Source organism: Stegodyphus dumicola, chromosome 9 (genome assembly GCF_044657685.1).
Source record: "Stegodyphus dumicola isolate Sdum_Otavi_A_Nest chromosome 9, ASM4465768v1".
Lineage (NCBI taxonomy): Eukaryota > Metazoa > Arthropoda > Arachnida > Araneae > Eresidae > Stegodyphus > Stegodyphus dumicola.
In genome coordinates this window covers 67,516,759-67,529,396 of record NC_140776.1, presented here as the reverse complement: position 1 = coordinate 67,529,396, position 12,638 = coordinate 67,516,759, and the positions used below count along the sequence as shown (strand labels likewise).

General features: G+C 32.0%; 1 protein-coding gene across 4 annotated transcripts in view; it reads left to right on the top strand.

Moving 5' to 3' along the window:
• LOC118193712 (uncharacterized) overlaps positions 1–12,638 on the top strand; it is a 96,207-nt gene that overhangs the window by 33,989 nt on the left and 49,580 nt on the right. Inside the window, exons 8-9 of one of the 4 annotated variants that reach the window (XM_085823553.1) lie at positions 1,097–1,241; positions 1,551–1,798. The exons of 1 other annotated variant lie outside the window; for it this stretch is intronic. In XM_085823553.1, coding sequence (XP_085679679.1) covers positions 1,097–1,241; positions 1,551–1,567 — 162 coding nt within the window. In that variant the 3' untranslated portion in view covers positions 1,568–1,798. Of the gene's footprint in view, positions 1–1,096; positions 1,242–1,550; positions 1,799–12,638 lie in introns of those variants that run through there. 2 more of the 4 variants (XM_085823551.1, XM_035364840.2) reach the window with 2 other exon arrangements.

Sequence of the window (12,638 nt, the reverse complement as noted above, 5' to 3'; positions counted from 1 at the left end):
AACTTTCATTTATTCACTGCATATCATACAATTTAAGTCTCCTTTTATTAACGACGAAACGCAATTTGGATTCAGATAACGTGTAAATAAATCAGTATTTTCCAACTTTTTGGGGGAAGGGGCAACTTGTCAAAGGTTTCTCTTTTATGAAAGTACACATCCTATAGGAACACTTGTAGACTACAGAATCCAGTTTAAACTTTCGGAACTTTAAATAAATTTCCGGTTTAAATCATTCGGAACTTCTTATCCGAAAGACTTAAACCGACGGTAATTAAGGTCTTCTTGATAAAATACTTCGCAATAATATGCATGTGGGAGATCATAAGGTTGTTTTCAGATGAGACCTGCACTCATATCTTAAGTAGGCTTTCACGCCTTTTCTGTAGTGCATTTATAATTTCAGTCATTCTCAGGATTATAAGAGATTTAGAAGGACTAGGATCGAAGCTGAATTGTACTGACATTCCGCTCGTAAATGAAACAATTCGTTTGGAATTTTAATGGTATTTTAAAGAATTTTTCTTACTGGGGAGTAGGCATTTTAAAATAACTTACAATATTTTTAATAAAATAAATGGTATTTTTCATTAAAATCTTAATTAATATTTAAGCTCAAGTAAATTTATTCCATTGCTTTAGTTAAAACAAAAATGCACATATGTTAAGACGAAAGAATAATGTATCATCGTTCGATCCTACCGAAAAGTACTTTTATTATATATAATATATATAAATAATTTTTCGATAAAATTATAAAAGAAAATATTATTATTTTTTATATAATTTTTTCATTATTATACATATAAATAATTTTTCGAAAATAATTTTTATTTAAATTTCAGCTTTAGAGTTTGTGCTAAAATAATGTATCCAAAACGGGAAAAGGAAATCATTGTTTCGCTATTACAGTAACTATTTGGTTTATGGAATAATATTACTATCCGGAATTTTCGATCCTGTTGAGATTTTATTTAATCCAAATATTTGGAGTTCTAGTGTGAGCCTACACCAGGGTGGTAATTATGCCAAAAGTATTTTCAATAATTCTTCTTTTTGAAAATCTGTAATTAAATACTTCTCGTTTCTTTGACAGAGATATTGGATTGAAATCTTCAAATTATGCGCAAAGATAACCGGAGAAAAACGTCAAAAGAAAGTCTTAAAAAGTACAGAAAAAAGGGGAAGGCTACAAGTGGAAAGAAATAAAAACTTTAGAATGGAAATTTATCATGTTCATGGTAATAAGTTTTAAAGCTATGATTACTATTTTGCCATGATTATTACCTGTTCTAAAATTATTTCATTGGACATAGGCAATTGCATCACTGCACTATATCATACAAGACAATATTAATTTTATTATTATTACAAAGTTTTCTTGGTATAGTAGGTATATAATTATGTCATGTAATCAAAGGTCGAGTGCTAAGATTTTATTATTATATTTTAAATCTTGTTAAAATTATGTTGGCATATAAATTCCATTTTTTGTTCAAAGAAGCAACTTATTTCTTTTTTTAATATAAATTTACTTGCATTCTGAATAGGTAAGGACGCATTCTGAATAGGTATAAGTATGAACAATAGCTCTTCAATTATTCAAGTACAGATGAGCCTGTACTGCAGCTGACAGTCCAGAAAAAGTAAACGAATATATGAGAACTTAACCAGTACGAAGTTGTGTAACTATACAGTGTCAGACCGCCAGTCTTCAAAGATGATGAAACCATAACTCTGAAGTAATTTATATGACACAATATGTAATAATAAAATCAGTTTGTACTATTTAATTATTTTTTCCTTTCATAAACATACGAATTCTCTCAGCCGAAATTCTGTTGTCTACATTTGAATTAAAAAAATCATCCTTTCAATTTCAAGTAAGCGATGATCATAAACAATATAATATTAAATTAGCCAAAAAAGCACATTTTTCTACTGTAGCCAGATAGAAAGACTGGAATTCATCTGTATATAGCTCTGCACAAAAACCCGGCTAACACTTGCTCCATATACGCGACAATCAATTACACTCTTTTGCAAAAAAATCAAAACACCATGAAGGAAATGGTTATTTTTGATGAAATTGATATAGTTCATACACAGATAATAAAATGATTAAAAAATCAAGGTCATAATACCTGTTCACGGCTCACAATCACCCATTGAGTGTTCAAATTAGTAGTTGGTCGAACCGCCTCTGGCGGCAATGCGTGCTTAAATTCGTCGAGGCAAGGAGTGGTAGAGGTTTCTAATGTAATCCTGCGACAAATTCTGCCAGGCATTCGTCAGTTGTCGCTCCAGATCTGCGATACTTTGTGGTACCCGAATATGGAGGCCTACAATATCCCAGACAGTCTCGATTGGTGAAAGGACTAGTGACTTTGATAGCCAAGGAAGAGTATCAACCGCACGGAGACAGTTCAGAGATATGCGAGCGGTATGTGCCTGGCATTATCTTGTTTGAAAATGGCCGAAGGATGACGTGCAATGAAGGAGAATGCAATCGGCCGCAGGATTTTTTATTCAGAACTGAATACATTTTCGCAAAAGCTACATTTTTCACTCTTCATATATCGTAAACGCTGCTGATATGCAACTCCATTCTTATTTTCTAACCGCGCCTACTAAATGATTTGGATCGTGTTAAGGTCGCGCGGAAGCCTTTTGAATATGATTTATCGGAATTGGATAGTGCATGTTTTAGTACACTGCAAAAATATACATTGATTTCTTTTTTCCTAACTAATTTGTATATGATATTATGTTCTCACAATCATAATATTACACACACAATCATCTTTCTTCTCTCATCAGGCGACAGAACCCCAGGATAAACACCGTATATCGCAGTTCTTCTCTCTCTTTATATATACTATATATATAGTATACATAATCATTTTTCTTCCCTAAATAAAAATTATGCAATAATTCAGCTCTCTCAGTATTAACTTTTGAAGTTTTATCATAATGGCCATAGTTAGTAGGTAAAAATGAGTTTGCCCGATCCCGACATTTTAATAGAGTTGCTAATTTTTATCTTAAGAATGGTAAATAACTGCCGGTTGACAATGAGATAACAATGATTTTTAAACATCTCTTTTCGGTCACATAAAGTTCTCTTTAGTATTTTTTAATAGCAAAATAAAATAGAGATGCTAATCTAACACTAAACCGCCACCTTTAAAAGCATAATTCAAAAATAATACTTGCTTCGGTATTCAGGTTTGGGACATTTTCAAGCAACGCATTTATAAAGGTTTAGCCTAAAAATGCAGTTCTCAACGGAAGAGACTGATTCTATATTAAGTAAAACGGTCACTCTATTTCTGATAGGCCCAGTAGCGTCTGAGCGGTAAAGTCGCAGAGCACTGGTAGTTCGGTCCGAATTTCGAATCCTGCGAACGGACTGTCCTTAGTTTGTATGTTTCCTTAGTTTTCCCCATACGTAACGTGTATACGAGCCAGTTTCCTTAGAACGTCCTCGAATGAATCTCTCCCCTTAGGCAGATAGCCTTCTGACTTTGTGGTAATTACATAAACCAAACCTACTTCTGTTAGGTGGCCGCAGTACCATGTAGCTAACCCAAAAACGAGAAAGAGAAGGAATGAAAGAGAGAAAAAAATAAAATTAATGAAAAATGAAATGAAAATGTATACATTTTTAACAGATATTGAGAAAAGTTATATTTTATAAGAAAAACATTAATATAACATATTGCATTTAAAATTACACATCGCGACTTTCAAAACATAGTACATAATATTATCTATTTACATGACTAATCTAGTTAACTAGAATAGATAGATGGCACCACATTACGGTGGCTTTTCACGATCTGACGCCTTGCTCCGCTCTACTTGGTTTGTGGCCGCCTCTTTCTGCAGCTTCAGTTATGAATAAAGCAAAACCTTAAAGAATATTTTACTTCTAAATTAAACATTATGCATTAGTTTAGGGCTATAAACATTAACCTAAGTAAGTATTTTAAGCGAGAGGCGTGGTCAATAAAATGTTACAGAATTTTTATCTCAAGGATGGTGGCATGAACTGCAAATTATAAAGGTCACAAACAATTTATACCTTTGCTGGTCTTAAAAATTCACTTTTTTTAATTAGTTTTTATAACAAAATAAAGTATATTTGCTGAACTAACCCTCACCCCCATATGTTTCTATAAAAAAGTATAATTCAAGAATAACAAAATTTTTTATTGCATTATTCAGAATTTTCATGACAGGGAAAGGAAATTTCATTAGTGGGAGGAGCCAAACGATTCTTTAAGGGAAGGAATGTAACATGATGTGATGAGCAATATAGTAATGAAACGTAAAGATATTAGAAATTTGAAAGCATTTGGAAGAGCGAGATTGGAAAATTAATATCATTACGTAAACAAGAAAAATTATTAATGATGTGAAAGTTGATTAAATAAAGCTTTAATATTAATAAGTAAGATTAAAAAAAAGAAGTCAAGCTTTACGGATAATTTTTGAAGATCCCATATTAAAATGTAGTTAAGTGACCGCCATACTTAGCTAAAAAATTCTTTTTCCTTTCGAAATTTGATTCATATTCCCTGACGAGAAATTTCAGCGCTTTTTCAATTTGGCCGATATACACCAAACAGCACGATACATATCAAACAATGCTAAATTAACACAATAATTAAAAGCACATATGAGATCTTCAAGAAACGAAAACTGAATTTTACTGATAAGCGAAAAAAATAACTTAAATATTGAACTTATGGAGAAGTCGAGAAATTTTGTAATTGATAGTAAATTTGAATGGTTATTGTGTACGTGTGAACTAAACGTCACTGTCAGCTTAGTGTCCCGTTGACTAAATGTCTTGACAGTTAAAACTGTGCCGTAGCTAAATGCCCTGACGGCCAATTCCGTGTGTCGGCTAACTGTCCGTGTCGACTAACTGTCCTGTCGGCTAAGTGTCCTTGTCGGCTAAATGTCTTGTCGGCTAAGTGTCCGTTTCGGCTAAATGACCTTCGGCTAAATGTTCTGTCAGCTAAGTGTCCGTGTCGGCTAAGTGGTTGTCGGCTAAGTGTCACGGACCCGTGTCTGTACGTTGCAGGTGGCGGCCTATTGCTCGGTATGACCACCCAGCTTCATGCGACCCTACGATGCGTTCGAAATCGTCTAGTTATCTGTAAGGTCTTCGATATCGTCGTAATGGCATCTTTAAATGGCCGCCAAAAAAAACTGTCTGTATTTTAATCTTCTGTTAATATTGTTTACAAAAATGTCGTCTACTAATATGGTAATTATGACTTTTGAAGGAAATATAGGAGTGGCCTAAATAGTGTCTCTCCTATAGACTCAAACTCTGCTTTAATGAAACCGGCTTATAGCGAATCCTCCGGATATTAAGATAATTGGCTACGGCGAACTTCCGAATGTATAAAAATTGGATATGACAAATTTTGGGAATATCTTGGACTGAATTTTTTTTTTTTTTTTTTTTTTTTTTTTTTTTTTTTAATTTTAAAAATTTTTTGTCAGAATTTCTGCATTTTTCAACTGAAAAATTACTAACCCTTAAATTTATCCTGTGTAGGCTATTAGAATAAAGAAAAACAGCTATAAGTTATTGTTCCTTTATCTTCACTACGCCTTCCTTTGTGTTCTTAAAAAAAAAAAAGACTATGCAGACACTCAATTCTTGAAAAATTAGGACACACAATAAACATACTTTAGGACATTAGTCTAAAACTAGCGGCCTGCAGGCCTAGTGCGGACCCCGAACGAATTTTATGCGATCCGCCAATACATTTCAGCTATGTATTTAAATTTATATAATAGTGCTTTTAACTATAAACAACATTAGAGACGTACAGATTATGTTTATATGCGCGATTGCAGCTGACTGAAATAGAAATAGAATAAATAGATTTAAATGAAAAAAATGTAGACTTTATATACTTGCATGCAGCTTCAGTTTTAAAGTTTCTGTGTGAAAAATCTTGTGCTACTTTTAAAATGAGAGCAAGGCAAAAAACATTCTTTTAGATTGCGTTTTTTCTAAGACGAAACGAAAAATCTCTACTTTTACTTCGTCTATGGGTAAACCCATGTTAATTTCAAAATGTAAAGAGAAAAAAACTACATTTTAAAAAGTCCAAAAAATATTCATTTATATTTTTTTAGACTGAAAAATTGTCACTTTTATTTTTTTTTCGGGAGAAAAATCTCCTCTTTTATTTTGTCTATGGGAAAAATCCATGTTAATTTCAAAATGTAAGGAGTAAGTTACCCTTTGATTTTACAATGTCGACAAAAAAAATTCATTTAAATTTTCTTAGGTCGAAAAAGTTTTTTCTTCTGCCTTTTCGAAGTTGTAAAATTAAGCTTACTTTTTTTTTTTTTTTTTTTCTTAAATGGAATTACTTCATTTTACTTTTTTTTAAGGCGAAAAAGATTCATTTCAACTTCTTAAGACTAAAAACGATTTTTAATTCGAAGATGTTTCACTTTATATGTCTTCTAAAATGGAAAATCTCATTAAGTAATATATTTTCTTTACGAAACATAAATACTAAAAAGTACATTTGAAATATTTTATTGTTTAAATATAATTCTTAAACTAAAATCCTCTTTTAGAAATGAATGCGAAGCACCCATTTTACTTAAATGGAATTACATGCAGTTTGTAGATAAATAAATACAGTAAGCTGCATATATACTAGAAAATTAAACTTTGCAATGGAACATTTTCCCATTAAGTAATTTTTTAAAAAAAATGACTTGAATATTATCCATATTCATCAGATCTTAATCTTAGTAAACAATTATCCAGTGCATGTTGGTACGGACTCACAGAAAACCTTTTTCACTCTCTTAATATAGATACTCAGAAGATAGGTATAAACTTTAGGATACATTTCATTTAAAATCGAATTTAAAAAAAATCATGCACTTGCATGTTGTTTGCTGTAAACGGTGGCCGAACTCTATATAAGAGGGAAATGTTGAAAAAAATTCATTATCTCTACCAAAAAGATGCAGGAATAATATGAATTTAAAACATTTTCTTGGAAGCTCGCTTTCTGAGTTTGGCAGAATTTAGTGCATCTCATTGAAAAGAAATGAGTTCGAATATTATAATTTACTAGTCTCTATGATAAACAGGATACAGGTGTTGAACTCCTGATTAGCTATTTTCATGTAAAGGTTTAGGTCACATACTTTTATTAAAATTAGAATTTGTAAAAGTAAAATCTGACATTTCTTGTTTATTCTAAGATTCGTAAAGTAACAACTCATTTCAAATCTTGACAAAATCTCTGTTAATAATATACTATATTAAATAAATAAGTACATTCAGTTAAATGCTAGTAGCATAAAAATAAATGCAATAGTCTTTGTGTTTGTTCCAGCTAAACTTGGGTAAAATAGATTCTGTATTGCTTAAGATGAATAGAAATATATGAGCCTCTCTGAATTATACATTTAATTCAAGTACAACGAACTGGTATTCATAGTCATGTATGTATGTGACACATCAAACGGACATCATATATGTGTTAACATAAATTTTTCAAGCATGTAGGGGGATCAATATCAAATAAAACAGAACATGCAAAAAATAATCTCACGAAATGCATATTTAAAATTGCAAGGGTTGCTGTTTCAATATACTTTTCCATTCGAACAACGTCAAGACGTGTAGACGTCAGTGTGTAAGATGTATGTATCATTTAACTTTTGCTGCCTAAAACCCGGCTCACTTGCATTCAACAGTAGCTTCTTACCCAAATGTAATAAGAAATGAGTGGCGAAAATTAGAAGCCAAAATTTAAAAACTGGAATAAAAGCAAACTGTATACTAAGAGGGAAGTAAGTATTCGGGAACTAAGATGTAAATTAAAGCGCTAAAATTTTTCTGAGATAAAATAAGAAAATAAATTTAAAAAAAACAAAAATTCTGGAAGCTTTCAAATTTTATATTAAGGCAAGAGGGGCGTCTTTGTGTGTGTGTGTTGCCTTTATTTATTAAATATCCTATTCTTTGCACTTAAAGCACATGAAATTCAATTCAACAGCAATATCACAAAATATTTAAAAACAGCATAATTTAGAATTTCCGATAGACCGTCTCGTGAGCTGGAAATAATCTTTTCCCCCTTTACAGTGTTGCCATTTCTCGCTTTGAAATCGTTGAGTATGTTAATCAAAAGTTCGTTAAAGTTTTACATAATGAGAAATAGATAATGAAACAAATTCGAAATTTAAAATTCGGTCTTCCAGGTGCCCATGTTCGGGTGGAGGATTACGTTATTCAAAATTTGATGGCTCTAGGTACTGTCGTTTCTTCACAGTGCGAGAAACATACCTATATTCATGCACATTCTCCTTTATTTAATTTCTTTTAAAATAATACAGGGCGATAATACTTAATGGAAACAATTTGAAAAATTATTCATCCTTTTACAGTGATTCAACGCAAAATCCCTTTTCGAGACTGATAACCCTTCTGAGCTAGTGCTCCTTTGGGCTAAAGATAAAACTTTGAAAGGGTTCAGGTAAAGGTAAACTGATTAAATCAAACAACTCGAGGGCTATATCTCTATAGAGAGGGATACATTCGTGAAGGATTCTTAAGGGAAACTGACTCGTATCCACGTTGCACATAGTGAAAACTACAAAAACCAACCAAGCGCTCAAGTCCATTCCAAGTCGAACTGAGAGTGTTCAGCGACTTTACCGGTCGGCTGGCTGCTGGTGGGCCTTGAAACTGTTCAGATTTTAACCAGAACCTAAAAGAGCGCGCTTTCAAAGTTTAATATGGGTTATCAATAGAGATGCCCAGGTGGAATAGCAAAACATTTCATAGGATATTAGATGAATATGCATATAGAAACTCATATGAGAACTTCATATATCATCTGCATATTTAAAAAGTGAAAAATATGCAATGTAGTTCTATAAAAATATTTAAAGTTTTTAATTAAATATGTCATGAGTTAAATGTATGTTTATTAAAATCAATCAGATTAAAATGTAAAAGAAAAATTCTTAAGAACTACGTATGTTGCTTTTAAATGTTTTAGTTTGTTAATTAATAACAGACATTAAATATAAAAGACTAATATCTTACGTTTTCCTGAAGGAAACAAACTCGAATGAAAAATGAAACAATGGAAAATCGTGTTTTCGGACTAATAGCCCTTTTGGACTAATAAGAAGGATATCAAAGCGAAGTATCTGATCATTTAAAATTAGCTCCGAAGACATTATTTGTCTTTTATGAAAAATACCACCTCAATTGAATAAAATGAATGATGAGAAAAATAAGAACAATTCAGAAAACTAATGTAGTTTGTAATTCAAAAGCACAGCAGACTAGTTGGAACTGAAAACACATGCCGGTGATTTCATTAATGGTAGATATGAAGTAAGTTATTAAAAAAATAATTAAGTTGTCAAAATTTTTAATTTTTAAACAATAAAAGGATCAGAGTATTTGAATATCAAAACAATAAGAGGAAGATAAAAAATTAAAATACTGCGAAATTCAATCACAGATGAGTAAACAATATGAGAAGAAATAATCTAAAATAAACTAGCGTCTCTAAGGCCTTGTTACGACTTGATAGCTCCAGCAGTTAGTTTCTCCGAACGTCCTGCCTCTCTTGTTATTCGATAATTCAGTTTCATCGAAAAACGAAGGTGTTAAGCCTAATACTAACGAAGGCGTGTGCCTAATAATAATGTTTGTAACCATCGTATTACATGTAAATAATTTAAATGTGCTTATAACGTAGCGGAATCATCACTTACCTTTCGGTTTAATGGTCGAAGAATGGTAATGTAGTGATCCAGTGAATGGTAATGAAAATAGTTACTACAGGCCTTGTTGGTATCTACAATAACCAATCACAACATGCGCAGGCTGTTGCTCTCTAGAGGCAGATGTTAAACCAGAATATTCTCGACGAGAACAACATGTTAAAAATCCGATATCACGTCACAATAACATGCGCATACTGACATCGTCATGACATAAAACCCTTTCTAAACACGTCGATGAATGATGTGGGGGACGCTACTAGGTGCAATCCAGAATGACGTTACAATAACAAGTGTTCTGAAACACACTGCCCTACTAAAAATGCCCCATAGAAACCAGAAAAACTTTTTATGGGTACCCATAAGATTTTATGGGTTTTTATTGACTTTTACTGGTTTCTGTTGGTCTCTGTGGGTTTTTTTTACTGGTTTCAAAATGACCCGTAGAAACCAGTAAAACTTTCTACTGGTACCTATAGAATTTTTGATGGTCTCTATTGACTTTTACTGGTTTCTATTGATCTCTGTGGGTTTTTCTTACTGGTATCAATTGACACCCATACAACCAACATTCAATGGCAGAACTTTGTACTGGTTTGTATAGGTTTATATTGACTTTTGCTGGTTTTCTTACTGGTATCAATATAATAATAAATCTTCTGTTGGTTTATATGGATTTGTGCTATTTTTTTATCTGACGTTAATATACTTCTTGTAAACAATAAAATTAACAGAATGAAAATATGATCTCTTTAAGACCACCAGAGTAACCTGTAAACGCATGTGGTCGTTTTAGAGAGGGTTTTTACTAAATATGCTATTTTTTTTTTTATTTAATTTTTTTTTCGGAAACAATAACAGTAATCATATACACCACACACAACGAGGTCTCTCCAAGGCGACCAGCCGCAAATAAAAATTCATCTTTGCAAGTGGTCGCCTTAGAGAGGTGATGCTCAATACCAATAGATACTCACGTTCTCAGAGATACGTTTATCTTTTAGAGGTGATCATCTTAGGGAGATTGCATCTACGGAATGAATCTCTCTAAGGCGACCAGACACACTTGCAGAATTTTCTTTGTGAATGGTCGCCTTACAGAGGGAATATTCAATACCAAAGTATACTTATGTTTTCAGAAATACTGGTCTCTTTCAGAGGCGGTCGTCTTAGGGAGGTGGTTTTTGCTACGAGTTGGTTCTCTGTATACACACACATAAGCACTTACATTTCTGATATTACAAATAAACACCGGTATCAACCAACATCTCTTTAACGCGAACAACTTCATTCACAATCGCAAAACTTTTCTCCCTGTTAACGCTGACGTGAAGAAAAAATTCCCCCTCCCTCCCCCACTCTCAGAAGTTTCCCAAACAAGCAATATGGCGCCGCTCTAGTTATTGTTGTGTGATGGTGGTGTTATTTTCTTCGTGGTTGTAGTAATGCAATATATTATTTACTAGGATTTCCTGTATTACAAATTTTACTATGTTTTACTGTTTAGAAATTAGTAATAAATAATAAAATACCAGCACTGACCATGAATATACCACTAAAGCCATGCACGTGTAATCGTGTCTAATGTTTGAGAGAACGTTGCTGATAACTGACTAGTTGTGAAATGGAGTTTCTGAGCGTGAAATTGATTTTCCATCTTTACTTTTATCCTGAAAAACAATGTGCTTAAAGACTGAAAAGTGATAATTTCAGGCTTGATAATTTGTTTCAGTGTGCAGATGCAGAAATGTAGTTTTTGCATTCTACTGAAACTGTATTTTGGAAAATTTATGTTTTTGATTACAGTTTAGAAATACTTTTTTAAAGCTTGTTCATGTAGATGCTTTATTATTTGAATATTATGTACTAATAAAATTTTGAGCATACCTTACTTAAAAATGATCTTGCATGATTCAGTTTTGAATTTTTCGACTAATGTGATGTGGCCGAGCAAAAAGAATGTTTTTTTATGTTTTAAAAAATGTACTAATTATATTTCGCGAGCAAAAAAGGTAAGTTTTATTAATGAAATAAACATTGAAGTATTTAATGTGTTTATTACTTATTGAATGGGGTAGACAAGACATACAAGCTTAAGGAATCTTTTTTCCACTACTAAAATTATGTGAAAATTTAGATGATCATAGTAGCTTACATTGTTTTTTCTTTTTGGTCTATTTTTCTTTACAAGTATGAGACTAGAACCACATTTTTACATTAAATATTTTGTGCTATTTTGTTAAAACACATATTATCATTTTTATGCATACTTTAATTTTCATTATTATTAGTTTGATGAAGAAAATTTCAAATGTGTTTTTCATAAATTGCTTTTGAAATAGAAATAGATTTGTGAATAAGATTTATGTAATATTAAATGTACTAGTCTTGGGAGTATAAAACGTGAATTATTTGAAAAAAATTACATTTAATTGAAACCTCATATAGTGGTTATTTTCTTAAATGACCACCTCTGATAATGGCCCATTTGTCAGGACAATAATTAAATAACAGGACTTAAAAATCATTCATAGTTTTGTCAGGCTACAGGAAACTGGCATTATCTTGAATTGGGGAGTTGATTGTTTTTGGAACGTTTTGCTGTATAATCAATTGACTTCGGTGTAGTAATTTTTACGTGGGTATGAATTTTGCAGAAGTAATTGAAAGTTTTTACGAGACATTTAAAACCAAAGCTTTTCGGATCATGAGTCTTATAAGGGCACTGTTATAGCATTGCTTTCAAATATAGTTAGAGTAATATTTAAACATTATTTTCGGAATCACTTCCACAGGGAATCCGGTTGTTCTCTGCGGATGAAAACTCA